The 20,525-nt window shown below is 35.4% G+C and overlaps 1 protein-coding gene across 1 annotated transcript in view; it reads left to right on the top strand.

Annotated features, from left to right (window-relative positions):
* The first annotated feature begins 955 nt into the window (after positions 1-955).
* Positions 956-20,525, top strand: part of LOC111052113 (leucine-rich PPR motif-containing protein, mitochondrial) — a 56,156-nt gene continuing 36,586 nt past the window's right edge. The window contains exons 1-10 of the mRNA XM_039427962.1: positions 956-1,233; positions 2,873-3,033; positions 4,019-4,141; positions 4,767-5,034; positions 10,634-10,865; positions 12,073-12,267; positions 15,599-15,803; positions 17,403-17,627; positions 18,514-18,770; positions 19,914-20,087. Of these exons, the coding sequence (XP_039283896.1) occupies positions 1,103-1,233; positions 2,873-3,033; positions 4,019-4,141; positions 4,767-5,034; positions 10,634-10,865; positions 12,073-12,267; positions 15,599-15,803; positions 17,403-17,627; positions 18,514-18,770; positions 19,914-20,087 (1,971 nt within the window). The 5' untranslated portion in view covers positions 956-1,102. The remainder of the gene's footprint in view (positions 1,234-2,872; positions 3,034-4,018; positions 4,142-4,766; positions 5,035-10,633; positions 10,866-12,072; positions 12,268-15,598; positions 15,804-17,402; positions 17,628-18,513; positions 18,771-19,913; positions 20,088-20,525) is intronic.

Genomic DNA, 20,525 nt, shown 5'->3' with positions numbered 1-20,525 from the left:
CTACATTGTTAAAAGACGATCTGGCAACAGAGAAAAACGATAAATAGATAGCGCTATCCACTTTGTTGATTGATAGACAAGGATATAGTGTGGTCCACATTATAATGTCAGTATTTTTGATCAACATTGGACTTGCTATCCTTGTCTATGATTTGACAAAGCAGATAGCGCTATACTTTTCTAGCTCCGCAACGCTACCAGATCGTTATTTAACAATGTAGAAATATAATCTGGCAAGGCAGAGAATCAGCAACGCTGTTCTCCTATCCTTTTCCACTGCCATTATAACGTGAACCTCACTATAGAGATTAGAGAACGCTGGTCGCTTTAGCACGGTAACATCGCCGCCGCTGTCTCCCTACATTATTTCCTATGCTCTAAATATTCCTCAAAATCGGAATTATTTTGTATGGTTTATAGTATAGTGAGTTCCACGCTATAATGACAGTATTTTGTGACATTGCTGTTGCTATAGTGAGGTCCACGTTATAATGGCAGTGGATAAAGATAGAAGAATAGCGATGCCGATTCTCTGCATTAATTATATTTCTAAACTGTCAAAAACATAATTGGCATCGTTGTGGACCTAGAAAAGGATGGTACCACCTGCTTTGTCAAATGATAGACAAGGATAGCAAAACCAAAGTTGATCAAATACTGTCATTATAACGTGAACCTCACTATATATACTTGTCTAGCAAAGTTGCCTGAAAGTGAATGGCCTGCTCTATCATTTTTACTGTCTTGAAATTTAAATCTCACTATTAATATAGTATCAAGTTTCGAAGTGAACTTGATAAATATGTTATAGCAAATAACCTAATAGTAGTAATTTTGATCATAATTTACACGTGACAAACGACTAAAGAATCGTCCACTTTCAATTCAAACAATTTGAGTACATATTGTGTGCCCGCTGCCCCGGTTATAATCTATTATCTAGATGGCATTGAATTACGTGATACCGTCGGAGTTGGGTTGGGGTCGTTCGTCGTTCGTGTTCCCTTGTTCCTCAATCCGCATGCCCAATTATTTCTATTAAATCTGAATTTAACAAAAATTGCAGGCTTACAATAGAATTTGCTTTGAAAAATCTTAAAGAATGTCAATATTACGTTCAGCAAGGTTTATAAAATACATTGGCCACGCTAGAAGATTAAAGACGGTTCAAAATATTTCTATAAATGTTTTCTCACAACCTATAAAACAAGCCGACAAATCAAATTTGCAGTCGTGAGTATTTTTTATTTAACAATTTCTTACTTCTATACAAATTAATAAGGCTGTTTTAGAGAATATGACCTTTTATCAATATCCTTATGTTTCTTATTGAAACACAAAATAATTCTTTAACTTAATCCAATTCCTAACATAACCTATAACTTACCTGTAAGTAATTCCAAACTGTAATTCCCAGTTTAATAAATAAATTTTTCTGAGTTTAAACTGCGATTTGTATGTATATATTTCAAATTGTTGATAAAATTAAAATCTATTTTTATCATATCGTAGTTGTAGTCTAATAAAATACATCTGCATAAATAGGCTCTATTAAGATTGATCATTATTTATTATAATATCCTCCTTTTTATAAGTTTACAATTACAAATAGTGTAAGTTTGCAACATGAAATAATTGAAAATTTGATAGCTAGAGATAAAGAAGAAAATAATGATGATTTAATATCATTAAATTCTTTCTTCCTCTGATGCCAGCGCTAAACTCTTGCCGAGTGCTTACAAATGAAGACGAGCTCAAGAGAGTGTAGATGGCTACTATGCCACCGCTCACTGGTGCGGCTCGGCTTGGCTTGCCTTTGCTCCGATTTTTGTCGAAACAATGCAAGTAGTTTCTATCACCAATCTTTATAAGCCGCTCGTCTTTTGGTCTCATTGCAGTGTATTTGGCAAGACGAACGCAAGCCGTCGTGTTGGCCATTTGGCAAGAGTGTGGCCTAGGCATAAGAATTCAATGAATAGGTAGTCAAATTGGAAGATAACCCGCGCAGTCAGATCGTATTAGAATTCCTTTAGGAACTTCCATATCTAGCCTTGATTTTGTATTAGGCCAATATTGATCTTCATGAAGTAGCTGATTGATTTTTATTCTTGTGGTCTAATATTGCTTTTGACTCTATTTCAGTCTCGTTATTTTCCTAACCTTTAGGTGCCAGTTTCTTGACGTTACTGTTGTATCTCATCCATCTTCAAGTCGTATCTTGGCATATTGTAGGTTGACTTCAAGAATGTCAGCTTCCTTGACCAATGGATTGAATTTGCTTCATACTTGTTTTATCTTTGTACCTACATGATATTTTATTAGCACTTTATTTGAAGGAACAAGCCGAGTTGGGAGTGATATTGGATAATTGTCTGCTGTTTCGGAACATACTCTCATTGGTTGCTGTGCGCAATAAGGATCGTATAGAATGGAGAGCATCGGAAGCACTGATTCCCAATCTGATGGACCAAAATTTCTTTGTTTGGATACAAGAGACACTGTGCACTAAATTGTGCCATTTTCCCGTTCAATTTGGCCATTGAACGATAGCAATGTATAATGTTCATATAGGCTATTGGTATTGCATTGAACTTTTAGACTTTGTATTGCGAGTTTTTTATTCTACTATACTGTTCTGTAGTGCATCGCTCTGCTCAAGAACTGCGTCAAATCGGTTAAATTTTCAATTATAGATCTATCCTTTATATATAGGCTTAAATAATAGTAGATTGTATTTAATAGTTCATATATATTGTATTCAATAGATCATTTATATTGTAATCAATAGTCCAGTTATTTATTATCAATATAGGTATGTTCCCAAGATCATATTTTGAAGATACTTGACAATAAAAAACAAATATTATTTCAGGTTTAGATATTTTTCACCTTACGCTGCAGAAGCCACACGTCAACAATATGATAGGAGTTCATTGGATCGATCAATCCGTAGATTGGATGAGGATGCTAGAAGAATGGGACGTATATCTATCAAAGAACTAAAGGACGTTATACAAGAAATTCAGTCAACAAGTGAGTTGCTACATCCTTCCAAATCATGTGATGTGTCTTAATTGTTCTTTTCATTGTATTCTGTAAACTATTCTTTCAACTCAATGCATGTTAATTTTTCCAGCTGTAATTTATATTATTCTCGTAATAAAATTTTTCTTAGAAAAGCTTCCACCTACTCTCTACATTGAAAATGACAAATTCGGTCAGAAAGTCCATCTAACATGTATTAGATAAAGATTTGTATCGTAGCGCCATACATTAAATGAATAGCCTACATATTGTCGTTATAAACTATTGATTAGTGCAAATATATGCTCAGACGTAAGGCCCATTGACGGCTTAAATATTATATATCTATGCGAGGTGGGACCTTCCCGCAAGGAACTCTGCTCCAACAAGAAGCCATACGAACTTAATATTAAGTCGAAGCTTAAAAATAGCGTTATAGTACCTACGAAATAATGACCGTAAGAAATATTAGAAATACAGTAGCCTACTATAGTGAATTCGACCTTATAAAGTCGTATGATTTCAAAGGAGAGCATAGTTGTCAACTTGTCGCGTTTCTTTCTCCAACCGTCTTCTATAGAAGATGGTTGTGAGTCAATTCATCGCGGTTTATCTCATCTTATGTTGATTAACTTTAGTCATGATCAATTCTATACATAATCAAATATATCTTTTTACCCATAATCTTTTTTCAAATATATAATTGTAATTAAATATTAATCAGTTTGTTATATTTCTACATAGCATTTTTAGCAGTTATATTTCATACATTCTGGCATCCTGGCTCCTGGCAATTTGGCAAAGGTGAGGAGTTGAAAAAGATAGAGCTATCTGCTTTGTCTAATGAATGACACAAGAATAGTACACCAATGTTAATCAGATACTAACCTTAGAAGTTGAATATCACTAATACTTTGCTATACTTGCATAAGGATTATTTCCTCAATAATTTTTAATAATAATTTCTTCCTTAATAATTATTTCCGCTTTACAGAAACGGCCACCAGTACTCAGTCTTTGATGGTCATAAGATGTTGCGGCAATCTGGTACCCGAAGAAACTCCCGAATTTCGAACGAAGCTTGTGAAAGAAGTCTGGTCCACACTAGAAAAGTTGGGTTAGTATGTTCATCTTGTACTCAAATTTTATCTATGTTATACAGTTCAGATCTGTAAGATGTTTAAATATATTTTTAAGATGTATTTATTACCTACTCTCTTATCCTCTCTTTTTTCCGGTCGTGTGTTGATGGGAAGGATATCTTCCTTAGAGAGTCGACAATTATTTGTTGAAATACCACCGACTTATTTAGTTACATTAAAATATTGTATCATCGATATTCAAATTGCATTCAAACTTCATTCTAATCAATCTTCATACTTTGTAAAATTCCTTGACTATACTGTCATTTATTAGTAATTTGTATATAAGCCAGAATATATTGTAACTTACATTAATAAAGAACTGTAGTATTATCCTATTAACTTATTTTTATAATCTGGTTTATGGTAAATTCTTCTACCATGTATACTCAGATTCATATCTCAATATGAGGTTGTGTAGCAGAGAAGACCTAGAGTTCTGACTCCGCCCTTTATAAAAGCAACTATCCCCTTGACATATATCATTTAATGACAAGCTTTGCTTTATTATTTTGTGAACTTTGACGAAATGAAACTAAACTAAAAAATGCAAAAGATTTCTATATAGATATTTCAATCAGTTTGTAATGTTGGGAACAGGCATCCCGATGGACGTCAGCCACTACAACGCACTGTTGCGCGTCTACCTGGAGAACGAGCACCCGTTCTCGCCGGTGGAGTTTCTGTCGGAGCTGGAGCACAAGGGCATTGAGCCTAACCGCGTCACCTTCCAGCGGCTGGTGGCCGCCTACTGTCAGCGAGCCGACCTTGACGGCGCCACACGCATTCTCGAATACATGCGAGAGAAGCAGATGCCCATCAGCGAGGGTGTCTTCAATGCCCTCATCATGGGCCATGCCAAGGCTGGGTCAGTTACATTATACTTCATGCAAATCTTTTTCAGACTTGGCAGAATTTGCGGCGCAGAGAAATGGAGGGAGATCAGCCAATTGCAGTGATGGATTGAGTCATAGGTGGAAGTGTAGTTGTCAATTTGTCGAATAGGGTCAGTCGAGACTGTGATTGCAGAGAGGAAACTTCCCAAGTTCAACATGAGCGCTTGAATACTCACTGGAAATTGGAGAACGCTAGCCGGCAAACAACGGCAACATTGCATCCGTTGTATCCCTACCTCTGTATGCCTTCTCTGCTGCCCATGTCCATCCCAAGTCTGAAGTTAATTTTAACAAAGTATAGGTCAATTGAATAAAAACTAGCAATTTCTAGTTCCAAGTAATTTTTAACCAAGTGCTATGATTTGAGTCAGCTATTTGTATAGCTTGCTACAACCAATGACTAGTTGCTAGTCACTAGATTCTAGTTTTTATTCAATCAACTCATTATACCATAGAGGAAATATAGCATATGAAGATAGCCCATGGTTTATGTTCAAATTTTCAAATCGGTTTGTTGTTAACTAAAGCTGATTACTGTCTATTATGACTTTTTTGTTGGGGTGAGGGTGTAAGAATGGCGCGAATGAGAGACTACTAGCTTCACATAGCTTCACAAAAAAGAACTACTATGATCATCGGCTTGATTTAACAGTGAAATTTGGAACATAAACGCACTATACCATGAGAACTTGTCATTTATTTATTTAGGTTAGCAAAAACAATACAACGATCGGAAAATAAAAAAACAGGCTATTGCCAAAAACGTCTTCAATACGGTATGCTATTTTTCCTTTATGATTGATTATACCTATAGTAGTAGTTGGGGAAAAATCGACTCCCTATAGTGAGGTCCACGTTATAATGACAGTATTACATTTGATAAAAAATGGTGTTGGTATCCTTGTCTATCATTCGACAAAGCAGATAGCGCTATCCTTTTCTACCTTTTGCAACGTTGCCATATCGGTTTTCTACAATGTAGAAGTGTAATTCATTTGCAAAATATCTAATCTCCAATATGAAAATATATTATTTCATCATTAAAAAATATATTCTCTTGACGAATAAAATACAATTGATCATTTTTAACAAGAATGAACAGTTAATAATTCCATCAGATATACCGGTATCAGCTATATTCTATAGAAGGCAGTTCGCTCGTGCGTATCAGGTGATAGGTTATTAAATGCCTAAATTAAAATAAAAATCCACTGTTCTAGCAGCTTCGTCATTGAGTACAAAGAGGTCTTGTCGAGTGCATGTTGGTGCAAGACAGCATTTTAGGAGGTGGTCATCTGACTGGATATCGCCACATTGGTATCGCCTCCAAGTTTTGCGATTTTCCTTCATCTAAGGCGTTTCAGAGTTTTCCATTTGCCATACGACAGCTCTGCTCCTGTTGGAAGTTGCTCCCTTAACACCAAGTCAGTGGTGTCTTTACTCTCATGCCATAATCTCATTCTTTCCTGTGGTGCCGAGGAGCCCAGCTCCTGTGTCTCTGTCAGAAAGCTGCATCGAGACCTCAGCCGGTGATTTGCAGGGGTGTGGCCAAACATTGGGTGACTGTTGTCGTTAGAAGGCAGTGACAAGGCAGGGTATCGTCAACGCGGTTCTCCTATCTTTCTACACTGCCATAATTATGTGAACCTCACTATAGGTCAAACAATCACTGAAGAGATCAGTTATTTAATCAGCAGTGATCATATTGTTATTCTGCTTATACTTGCTACAATTATTTGTACAAATTGATTTGATTTGGAATTTATCCCAGAAGATCTAGATCTCTTGCCTATATTCTGTCCAAACGACCAAAATGCTTAAACGGCTTCCAGAGCTCTTCCACTGAGGGCCAGACCATATGAAGTGTTTTTTTCAGGAGCCAACTCAATAAGCCAATCGGTGAGCTTCTTGCCCTGCGCACTCTAAAAACGCCGTCTGAAAGCGCTTAATATGGTCTGGCACTTTCTTTCTTCCATTGTTTCGATGCTTCTCCCATCGCTAATGGAAACGCTGCTTTTCTTGAGTTTGATGAAAAACTATGAGAATATTACAGTATCTTATAAACCTTTATTCACGGGTGTAGTATAAATTATGTTCATTTACACATTACCATTTATACGTTCACCCAATTTCTTACCATATACACCGTGTCCCACGAACAGGTTTACACGTTTAATTAATTTTATATTACGTACCCATTCATTTATTTATACAATACTAGCAAGAACCCGTGCTTCGCAAGGATCTACTTTTAAACTTGACAAAATGAAAACTTGTCGTAATGAAATTTTGAAGAATTGAGAATAGGCCTATAACCATCCTTGGTTAATTAAGAATCTAGAAGCAAAATTTCAAGTTAATTGGTCCAGTAGTTCAGACGTGATGATGCGTCAAACATAGTTTTCCTATCCCGTACGTGCATAAGCCAGCTCTTTACTTTATATAATTATTATAGATATAGTTAACGACTGCAAGAGATAGGACTGTGGAACAGAATAGTCGTGAAGCTATGATAGCGCCAGAAGTGTCTCAAACACAATAGTAGGTACTACATGAAATTTTTGAAAGTGATCTGAAAAAATGTTAAAACAACAGAACTGAATCCTTACCATTCTACCTTCATTTAGAGAGGCTTTTTTTGAGCCGAATGGAAATCTATTTATAAAAAAATGAATGTCTGTTTGTGTGTTTGTTTGTATGTTTGTTTGTTCCCTGTAGACTTGAAAACTACTTGACATAACGGCATGAAACTTCGGGAATATGTTGTGTGAATATTGGGGATGGTTTCTGAACAGAAATGTTAGTAGGGGGGCTAATAATAATTATTTATTAATCCATTTTACAGACATATGTTTTCGAAATTTTCGGCCGAGCGGCTACTGAAGAACGAAAAGATGATCATGATTCAAGATCATATTGTGATAATATGATTCAGCATCTAAAGTTACCAGCTGTAATAAACATATCACCCTGTGATAAATATTATTGTGTACTGGTATTAAAACGGTAGTTTGGAGTTGAAGTGTAGTTGATTGGTACCAGCTGTTGATAATGGTTCCTTAGAAGACCTGTACAAATAATATTATCACTCCCCTATCATTGAGAAACTGGAAAATATTGAACAAAGTATAGGTCAATTGAATAAAAACTAGCAATTTCTAGTTTCAAGTAATTTTTAACCAAGTGCTATGATTTGAGTCAGCTATTTGTATAGCTACAACCAATGACTAGTTGCTAGTCACTAGATTCTAGTTTTTATTCAATCAACTCATTATATCATAGAGGAAATATAGCATATGAAGATAGCCTTTGTTTATGTTCAAATTTTCAAACCGGTTTCTTGTTAACTAAAGCTGATTACTGTCTATTATGACTTTTTTGTTGGGGTGAGGGTGTAAGAATGGTGCGAATGAGAGACTACTAGCTTCACATAGCTTCACATAGCTTCACGAAAAAGAACTACTATGATCATCGGCTTGATTTAACAGTGAAATTTGGAACATAAACGCACTATACCATGAGAACTTGTTATTTATTTAGGTTAGCAAAAACAATACAACGATCGGAAAAGAAAAAACAGGCTATTGCCAAAAACTTCTTCAATATGCTATTTTTCCTTTATGATTGATTATACCTATAGTAGTAGTTGGGGCAAAATCGACTCCCTATAATGAGGTCCACGTTATAATGGCAGTATTAAATTTGATAAAAAATGGTGTTGGTATCCTTGTCTATCATTCGACAAAGCAGATAGCGCTATCCTTTTCTACCTTTTGCAACGTTGCCAGATCGGTTTTCAACAATGTAGAAGTGTAATTAATTTGCAAAATATCTAATCTCCAATATGAAAATATATTATTTCATCATTAAAAAATATATTCTCTTGACGAATAAAATACAATTGATCATTTTTAACAAGAATGAACAGTTAATAATTCCATCAGATATACCGGTATCAGCTATATTCTATAGAAGGCAGTTCGTTCGTGCGTATCAGGTGATAAGTTATTAAATGTCCAAATTAAAATGAAAATCCACTGTTCTAGCAGCTTCTTCATTGAGTACAAAGCGGTCTTATCGAGTGCATGTTGATACAAGACAGCATTTTAGGAGGTGGTCATCTGACTGGATATCACCACACTGGTATCACCTCCAAGTTTTGCGATTTTCCTTCGCTCTAAGGCGGTTCAGAGTTTTCCATTTGCCATACGACAGCTCTGCTCCTGTTGGAAGTTGCTCCCTCAACACCAAGTCAGTGGCGTCTTTACTCTCATGCCATAATCTCATTCTTTCCTGTGGTGCCGAGGAGCCCAGCTCCTGTGTCTCTGTCGGAAAGCTGCATCGAGACCTCAGCCGGTGATTTGCAGGGGTGTGGCCAAACATTGGGTGTCTGTTGTCGTTAGAAGGCAGTGACAAGGCAGGGTATCGCCAACGCGGTTCTCCTATCTTTCTACACTGCCATAATTATGTGAACCTCACCATAGGTCAAACAATCACTGAAGAGATAAGTTATTTAATCAGCAGTGATCATATTGTTATTCTGCTTATGCTTGCTACAATTATTTGTACAAATTGATTTGATTTGGAATTTATCCCAGAAGATCTAGATCTCTTGCCTACATTCTGTCCAAACGACCAAAATGCTTAAACGGCTTCCAGAGCTCTTCCACTGAGGGCCAGACCATATGAAGTGTTTTTTTCAGGAGCCAACTCAATAAGCCAATCGGTGAGCTTCTTGCCCTGCGCACTCTAAAAACGCCGTCTGAAAGCGCTTAATATGGTCTGGCACTTTCTTTCTTCCATTGTTTCGATGCTTCTCCCATCGCTAATGGAAACGCTGCTTTTCTTGAGTTTGATGAAAAACTATGAGAATATTACAGTATCTTATAAACCTTTATTCACGGGTGTAGTATAAATTATGTTCATTTACACATTACCATTTATACGTTCACCCAATTTCTTACCATATACACCGTGTCCCACGAACAGGTTTACACGTTTAATTAATTTTATATTACGTGCCCATTCATTTATTTATACAATATGACAATTTCCACTGAGTAAATTAAATAATTGTGAATTTAACGCCGTTTACAAAGTAGTTTCGAGAAATATTTTGGGGGAATTTCAGCTCCATAACCTTCGTAGAAATAAAATGGCGGCATATTGAAAATTTTACCAATTCATTAAGATTTTCAATATGCCGCAATTTTGTTTCTACGAAGGCTAGGAAGTTGAAATTTTCCCAGAATATGTTTGGAACCTACTTTGAAAACTGTGTGAAATTTAAAAAAGCTCGGTGCATGAATAGGCACGTAATATAAAATTAAACGTGTAAACCTCTTCGTGGGACACGGTGTACAAAATAGAAGCTTGCTCAGAGTAAATGGGGAACATTTTAGTTGGTTCCTGTCCTAAAATGTTTAATTTTGAATATAGTTCTCAAGTGTTCATGATTAGTTACGTAACTTACTTCAAAAATTGATTTCAATTTAACAATACATGTATAATATGATTATGGAATTCTTTGAATTTAACAATTTGATGACACTTTTCTTCTATTTATTACAGTGATATGGAAAGTGCGAAGGGAATTGTGGGCGTGATGAGTCAGGCGAATCTGGAGCCGAACAACGACACGTACACGACCCTGCTCTGTGGCTACGCGAGGGTCGGCGACGCATCCGCCATTGAGAGCTTGCTGCAGGAATGCGAAACCAAAGAAATATGCCTTGGCGATAGAGACTATCTTGAGATTATCTACACTTTGGCCGTCAACGACCAACAGCAACTCATCGATTTTGTAAGTGCTCCCACCTCCCAGCAACCCTTATTACATGGATCTATATGACTGTGTAGTTGACCGAGCGAAGTGAGGTCTAAGATTCATGTCGACGGTTTTACATTTCTCTTTATGTTTATATGTTCCGCATTTACAGCGAAACGCAGTAATAGATTTTCATGAAATTTGACAGGTATGTTCCTTTTTGAATTTCGCGTCGACGTGTACATAATGTTTTTTGAAATTTTGCATTTCAAGGATAATCGAAAAGGAGTCTTCTTCGAAGGCCAATATTACCGTAAAAATCAGACTTTAGAATTATTATTCATCATAAATCAGCTGTCGTGTGGATTATTAATTGCATGCAATTAATATCTCAATGTAGCTTAGTAAAAAGTCAGCTGTTGTGTCATAGTATACATACAGTATGGAAACTCGGCTAGTACCCTAGCACAAAAATCCGCCATCTTGTTAGGAAGTTCCGCATTGTAATAGTATTGATGGAAGGTTCGGATCACTTTACTGATCCGGATCAATTGATCTCGTTTACTGCCGCGTGCCAATCAGAAGACCAGGATTGGAACTTCCTAAGGTCACGTGACGTGTCTAGTATTTGTGCCATGTAAAAAGCATTGGTTGGATAGGCGTTTGATTGACAGTTTCCATTCTGTATCTATTCTGTGGTTGTGTGGACTATTAATTGCAAGCAATGAGGCATGCTCTATTAATAACTCGAAGTAGCTTATTATTTTCTCCCGACTTTTCTCTGCTTTCAACTCGGTAAGCTTTTGCTGATAGTAGCATACTTGTTCACAACAAATTATTAGCATTGCAATGCTGATAATTATAATTAATATTAATAATTATTGTCGATACAACAACCCAAACAGCCATTAGTTGTTTACACACCGATATCTCGCCGACACGTCAGAACAGGACATAATTCACTCTGATGGACAGTATTAAATGAGGCTGTGGTTTTTAACTGCGCGAGGTCTATTGCTCACATAACTACTAGTATATTTGATTATAATGTGAGTTGTATTTTTATTGTTCTGTATGATTATTGTCAATTTGGTATTATTTACTAACCATGACAAATAGAGAAATTGAGAATTAAATACTGGAGTCCTTGAAACGTAATCTATAAAAGAATAATGTAGAATAGAAATTGGAAGTATTCAGGCTGAATATTATTATTATTAATATTCTGTTCTCTTTTTAACAGATTCTAACAAAAATCGGCAGATCAACGGGCTACAATCAGGATGCTGCTAACGTTATTCTGCGTTTGACTACTAGAGGCAAGGAAGATATAGCTTACAAGATCTACGAAACTATGGTTCCAAGTACCAGAGCGGAAGGCTTGCCTGTTGCTAGTCCGGGAGCTTTCTTTGTTAAACAGCTTGTCAAGGCTAATCGGGTAAGTTTGGCTATGACGCCTGATTTTTCAATTCAAAGTATAGTACGGTAATAAAATGAGTGTGTCCAAAAATTAATATTCATAATTGAACAAGAATGATTGTATTGGCGGCTGAATTTTGAGGAGAGATATAGCAACCGAGGCATATTTAGATAGTAGATTCCAATTAGCTACGGCAATTTAGTAATCTAAGGGCCGGTTTCCGAGCTTGGGATTTAGCTAAGTTCTAGACTTTAAACAGCTGGAGTCAGACAATTAGCTTTCCAAAAAGGGGCGTAGTCGCAGTTTTTATAACAGTAGTCGCAGTTTTTATTTTCTCAATTGGAAACGTTTTTCCTTGACGAAATTAAACATTTCTAAATAATTCAAAATAGCTGAAACTTTACATTATTTTCTCTTTATCTTTATTTTATTTTGTGTTTAATTTTCTAGTTTTTGAAATTTAATTCAAACGTGACTTTGACAATGACTACGACTACGCTCCGTTTCGGAAAGCCAATTTTCTTACTCCAGCTGTTTAAAGTCTAGAACTTAGCCAAATGCCGAGCTCGGAAACCGGCCCTATATTGGTGAGTGAGAATTTTGTTGCATTGTAATAGTATTGATGGAAGGTTCGGATCACTTTACTGATCCGGATCAATTGATCTCGTTTACTGCCGCGTGCCAATCAGAAGACCAGGATTGGAACTTCCTAAGGTCACGTGACGTGTCTAGTATTTGTGCCATGTAAAAAGCATTGGTCGGATAGGCGTTTGATTGTCAGTTTCCATTCTGTATCTATTCTGTGGTTGTGTGGACTATTAATTGCAAGCAACGAGGCATGCTCTATTAATAACTCGAAGTAGCTTATTATTTTCTCCCGACTTTTCTCTGCTTTCAACTCGGTAAGCTTTTGCTGATAGTAGCATACTTGTTCACAAAAAATTATTAGCATTGCAATGCTGATAATTATAATTAATATTAATAATTATTGTCGATACAACAACCCAAACAGCCATTAGTTGTTTACACACCGATATCTCGCCGACACGTCAGAACAGGACATAATTCACTCTGATGGACAGTATTAAATGAGGCTGTGGTTTTTAACTGCGCGAGGTCTACTGCTCACATAACTACTAGTATATTTGATTATAATGTGAGTTGTATTTTTATTGTTCTGTATGATTATTGTCAATTTGGTATTATTTACTAACCATGACAAATAGAGAAATTGAGAATTAAATACTGGAGTCCTTGAAACGTAATCTATAAAAGAATAATGTAGAATAGAAATTGGAAGTATTCAGGCTGAATATTATTATTATTAATATTCTGTTCTCTTTGTAACAGATTCTAACAAAAATCGGCAGATCAACGGGCTACAATCAGGATGCTGCTAACGTTATTCTGCGTTTGACTACTAGAGGCAAGGAAGATATAGCTTACAAGATCTACGAAACTATGGTTCCAAGTACCAGAGCGGAAGGCTTGCCTGTTGCTAGTCCGGGAGCTTTCTTTGTTAAACAGCTTGTCAAGGCTAATCGGGTAAGTTTGGCTATGACGCCTGATTTTTCAATTCAAAGTATAGTACGGTAATAAAATGAGTGTGTCCAAAAATTAATATTCATAATTGAACAAGAATGATTGTATTGGCGGCTGAATTTTGAGGAGAGATATAGCAACCGAGGCATATTTAGATAGTAGATTCCAATTAGCTACGGCAATTTAGTAATCTAAGGGCCGGTTTCCGAGCTTGGGATTTAGCTAAGTTCTAGACTTTAAACAGCTGGAGTCAGACAATTAGCTTTCCAAAAAGGGGCGTAGTCGCAGTTTTTATAACAGTAGTCGCAGTTTTTATTTTCTCAATTGGAAACGTTTTTCCTTGACGAAATTAAACATTTCTAAATAATTCAAAATAGCTGAAACTTTACATTATTTTCTCTTTATCTTTATTTTATTTTGTGTTTAATTTTCTAGTTTTTGAAATTTAATTCAAACGTGACTTTGACAATGACTACGACTACGCTCCGTTTCGGAAAGCCAATTTTCTTACTCCAGCTGTTTAAAGTCTAGAACTTAGCCAAATGCCGAGCTCGGAAACCGGCCCTATATTGGTGAGTGAGAATTTTGTTGAATTGTAATATTTATACTGTATACGCTCGGTATTCCTTCAGTTAAGGTAATTTTCTAGTTTTTCGTTTATGCTGCTTGACTAGTCGTCTGCGGCTGCAACTAGTCAAAATAGCAGTTATGTAAAATTAGGGATAATTGTTGTAAATAATCCTACATAGACAGAAACAATTCACTATCAATATTATTATAAAACCAAATGGAATTACTTGCAATATCAACTGAGTGAGTAGGTACATTTTATGGTTTTGAATAGATTTTTATAGTTTTGAATAGATTTTAGTTTTTTTCTACTAATCACAGCTGCAGACGACTAGCCGAGCCGCGTGAACGAAAAACTACCTTTCAGCTGTTTATGCACGATCAGTTTAGGAGTGTTTGAAAGCATACATTCCCAATATGCCCTTTATACCGGTCAATGTATGATATTACAAGAGTAAATAGCTTTAAATCTTTTATTTAGCTTCAAATAGATTGAAACATACTGTCTCCATAGATAAATTACTGGACAAATTATTAGACAATATATTTAAAGTTGTTTATTGGAGTTTTAGACAGAACTTTTGTATTATTTTAAACTCTCTATTTCAGAATAGAATAGAATGATTTTTTTATTTGTTGACGTGGCGAAGTTTGGACAGTAATATCTACTTTACCACTTAACCACGTCGTTAGCAGAAAATACATATATAATACAAAATATACCAGAGATAATAAAGAACTCTGAAAAAAACTGACAATAAAATAATAAATATGAGACTTCAATATTGGAAAATAAAAGTCTTAGAGAAGACTTTATTTTCTAAAGACTGTCCTTCACTGCTGAAAGAGAAAGCGAAAAAATATTGAAAATAAAAGTCTTAGAGAAGACTTTATTTTCTAAAGACTGTCCTTCACTGCTGAAAGAGAAAGCGAAAAAATATTGAAATAAATGAATAGACAGGCTACTGGAGAAAATTAATGACTCAGATCAGTAAGAATCAGGATCAAATATTGTTGATTTTATAAGAATATTTAATATGGATATGAGGAAAAACGGTATAGGCCTAATAACATTTTAAAGAATAAGATGGAAATCGCCTATAAAAGGTCTATTTGAAATGTAAGATTAATAACACTACCAGCTACTGTCAAGTTATAATATATTGAAAATTCCTTAAATATAACTGATAAACAATACTGATCCATTTCAAACTGAGAACTATTTTTTTGCTCACAGCCAATTGAAAGTATCCTAAAGTTATGTGAGGCAATGAAGGAGAAAGATCAAAATTCTCGTGGACTGTTGATAGCAACCGAGAATGCATTGCTGTCTGGGAACGTCGAATTGTCCATTGCTCTGATAAAAGCTTTGAAAGACGCCTACTATCCGGTCAGACCGCACTACTTTTGGCCGGTCCTTGTCAAACAGAATACTAGGAAAGGTAAGTTTGCTTGTCAATTCTGAAATATCAGCTAAGATTTAAGCATTGATGCAATATATTCATTTTAGTCCAGGCAATGAATGCTCAAAAAAGTTTGCCTGTAGAAGGAATAGTTTGTGTCCAAAGACAATTTTAGCCCACGCAGTTCTGTTTAGGGTAGTAAGGAGGTAAACATATCAAAAGTCCCCACCCCTACCCCCTTTGCAAAGGGTGTGGGGGTGGCTGAAAGGTACATTTTTTCGGTTTCTCGCATGTAACTCGAAAATTATGCATCTTACGTACATGACTATCCTATACAAAATTGAAGCTTACATAATTTCCTACAATATTGATTTCACAACTTTTTCTATATCTTTTCTAGTTTTTGAGATATCCACTCTTGAAAGTGAGACATTTTTGAAATAACACGTTTACCTCCAAATTGTTTGCTACTTTTGCTCTAATAACTTTTTTAAACCCGATGGAAAATATCTATGCTGATTATGAACTCATAGAGCATCAAATTCTCTTCAATTGATGTAAAATAAAATGACAACATTGAAGAGTGACATAATGAATGCCCATCATAGGTTTGTAGAGCATTAAATGCTCTTTAATCTGCTGTATTATTTTATTTGATGTTTTCCGTTAACTGTTATAGCAGCTTCTATATAGAGGGTGAAATTTCAATTTTGCAACAATTGTTCATTTGACAATGGAAGTTGAGATGAATTTCTGAAACACAATTTTTGACTTTGAACCTCAATTGGGACCAGTTGAGAGGGAGGGAAACATAGCTGAAGTGCACATATTTCGTCCTTCTGTTAAAGGTCTGCAACCGCTAAGTTAACACTCGCAAGTTGCAAAATTGAAAATTTCACCCCCCCCCCCCAACACATTGAAGCTGCTGTAACAGTGAAACGAAAACATCAAATAAAATTATACTTCAGATTAAAGAGCATTTAATGCTCTACAAAGCTATGATGAGCATTCATTATTTCAATTTTAAATGTTGTCCTTTTATTGTACTCATTTGAAGAGAATTTGATGCTCTATGAGCTCATAATCAGCATAGATTTTTACATCGGTTTTAAAAACTCTATACGAGCAAAAGTAGCAAAAAATTGTAGTTAAATGTGCTTTTTCAAAAATATCTCTCTTTCAAGAGTGGATATCTCAAAAACTAGAAAAGATATAGAAAAAGTTTAGAAATCAATATTGTTGGAAGTTATTATGTAAGATTCAATTTTGTATAGAATTTTAATTTAAGAGTAAATAAGCAAGCACACAATAGTTTAGTCAGACAGTCAGTCATCTAACAAGAATATTGGATTATTATGGTATAAGTTATTATTTATGAATTTTGCACTTTACTTAGTTAATAATATATTGCAGTCTAGTAAATTAGAGTGTACTTCTATTCTTATCCCTCAAATATCTAATAGCTAGAGGGATTTATTTGTTTTATTTATTTACAATGCAAATGACACTAATGTAATGAAATAACATTGGTAGTTAAAATAATAAATATAAATATATGTATACTGTTTTTATTGAAATTGTATTTTTAAATAAATAAATTGAAATTGGTGTATTAAAGAAGTGATTGGTTTTGAGTAGATGTGGTGAAGGTGGTTCGACAGATGTGTGATCTGAAGGTGACGCCGACGGCGGAGACGCTGCGAGAGTACGTGTTGCCGCGGGCGCTGGCCCTCGGCCCCGTCAGCGCCGCCGTCGATCTCGTTGCCGAGTTGAAGGAGGCCGGCGTGTCCATCGGTGCCTCAGCCGCCGCCATTGCCAGCTACTACCTCGCCAACAATAGGATGGCCGATGCCGCTGCTATTGGTCAGTTCTACTAAGTGTGGTGAAGATAAAACGTTGTAGCTCTCCTAGATTTTTCAACGTTTGTGTGAAGATTTTCAAATTTTTCGATAAATTGAAGTATCATTTTTAAATTATAAAATTTTACTTTTATATATATAAAGTATTAATTTTGTTTTATTTATAGAGAAAAAGTCACATGATAGTTTTAATATTAATACAATTAATAATTGGAAGTTAAACAATTTAATAATACATTTGGTACATAAATGATTTGAATTATGGAATTTATCCGTGATTCAAAATTACTGATTTTATTGTCAAGAAAAATAGTAGAGTGGAATTTACCATACAATCAGTGTTTTTTAATAGTTTATCAGCTATGGCAATTGACTAATGTTGGTCCCAATTGATCAAACTAAACTAACCCAATTAAACTTCTTGTAGTTAACGAATTAATCGCGAATATCGTATCTATATGAAATTGGATGATTAGAGTTGCTGATATCCAAATTCATCGAAATTGATTATTATTTTTCCATCAATCACATTAATTTATATTGACTGATTTCACCTATTGAAACTGAATCTCATTAACTAGTGTGAATGTTATTGATTTCACTGATGCTTCAATTATTATCAGATATCAATATTATTTAGAAAAAAAATACTGCAGATATGGAATAATAATTATTATTATCTTCCATGGTTATCACATCATAGTTATCATGTTCTTCATTGTAATGAAACATTACTGATTATAATACAAATTGTAAGAAGCTATTTCAAATTCTTCTTTGAATTTTTCATTTTTATTTACTTAAGTTATAGGGTAGTATTTTCACTTTTTTCAGCTTTTAAAATTTGAATAGTTTATTTTTATTGACTTGAAAGTTTTGGTTTGTTTCAGCTTCATCATATCAGGCAGTGTACACAGTTTCGATCTCGCGTATTGCACTGGTGAAGTCGCTGCTGGCCACCAAAGACGTGGAGTCGTTCACGCGGCTGATGCGCGCCATGATCCAAACCAAGAGCCTTCCGCGCAGCCAGGCCGAAGACCTTGTAGAGGAGCCCGTATTCGACGACCGGGAGTTCATTGGTCGCACTCTGCTCGAAATTGTTAACAAAGACAGAAATTTCGAAGTGCCCTACCGCGAATTGTTCCAGGTTCGTCTCTATTTGTCACTGACAATAATTATTAGTGGTATGGAACGATCTACTTTGGACTTGGATTTGAAATTCGGAAGATTAACTGAGAGAATCTCCTTTCTTGTCCATCTATTGAAATAACAGGAAAGTCACATTAAGTCGGTCTTGAAAAACTCGACAACCCAGACTTCTCGGTCGCTCTGTGAGTGATTAGCTAAAAGTAGAATAAACTTATATATTTTACTATAATTATTTTGGGTTACAGTGTATGTATTTCCAATTAGTAAGATATCTATCAACTGCCCCCCGGTATTGTCAGTCCGCTTGTGAATTAAAATTTCTTGATAGGATTAATTGTTTTACATTTTACAAGGCATTTATCTTCGTATTATCAAGTGTAGTGTAGGCATATATGTGTAGTGTTTTTGATGATGAAACGATTCAACTCAACTTAGTGTGAATCATGCCTGTATCCTTATCGGGTGATTAAGGACTGTTCAACTTTGCAAAACATTAATTTATTAACATTTCTGAAAGAACTACTTCTATATATTCACTACTACTAGAACTACTTCTATATATTCCTAGTTGAGGATATGAGTGTTGTTTTGGTTTAATGTGACAGTAATTCTTAATGACACATACCTATCACCGAAATTCGACTTCCTGCCACGTTTCAGTATATCGGGCATGATTTCTACAACCATGTGACGATCAAATGAAATAAAAGTTTCAAGTCTTTTGAAACAAAATGTCACATTTTTTCAATTAAGTAAGTAATTTCAAGGTCGTAATGTTTTAAATTAATCGAAAACAAGTATTCATTTTCAATACAATGTTAATCATTTTCACGTTCGCACTGAAAATTGGACTCAAATTCAAAAGTGAATGAAACGTAACCTACTTTTTGGACTAGTGTATGAATCGAAATTCGGGGAAGGAACAGTTTTGGGTTGTGCCTGTTGGTTCTTCACAATATTTTTGATGAATCGTGTTTTGTGTATTATTAAATGAATAAACATATCAAATAAGTTGAATGCTACGGAAGTCGACTTACGGTGTTTGTATTAGATGCTATCTAAAAGCATCCCAATCGACTTATTGATGCTAATATCTTGATAGAACTTGTCGATCATTGACTAAGATTTGTTTGTGATTCAGAAATGCCTGGAACAAGGGTTAGGCCTGAGCAACTCGACAGCCGAGCAGATTCAGTCGCAGCTGTCGGACGCTAACCCCACGACAGACCTGTCCGATCTGTTGACTCGACTCTCTGGCACCGACATCTCGCCGGCTCCAATTCTACGCAGACTGCCTGTCAAGTTTGCACCCAGGGTTAGTCTTCATTCATCACCATCTGCATGCGTCTTTGCTTCTTCCAAAACTGTCAGAACAGTCAACACTGTCAGAAAATACAAGTAAAATAACAGGAATACAGTACTTGGAAAAATAGATCAATAGAATAAAAGCTAGCAATTGCTAGTTCTAAGTAATTTTCACGCGCGAGGATTCAAGTCAGCTGTATAATTTTATGTATAGCTAGAACCACGGTATATTTCATCTAAATACCGTGGCTAGAACCAATGACTAGTTTCAAGTCACTACATTCTAGTTTTTATTCAATCGACCCAATTTCAGTGAAGTTTTCAATTGTAGAATGTTCTAATTGTGTTATTTGATGTGCCGAATCTTTTCCTCTATTATATCTCGTTTATCTTCTGTGTCATCACCAATAGGGTTGTGTGGCAGAGAGGACCTAGAGTCCTAACTCCG

This window comes from Nilaparvata lugens, chromosome 5, assembly GCF_014356525.2.
Source record: "Nilaparvata lugens isolate BPH chromosome 5, ASM1435652v1, whole genome shotgun sequence".
NCBI classification, from domain to species: Eukaryota; Metazoa; Arthropoda; class Insecta; order Hemiptera; family Delphacidae; genus Nilaparvata; species Nilaparvata lugens.
This window is presented reverse-complemented; position numbering and strand designations above follow the sequence as displayed.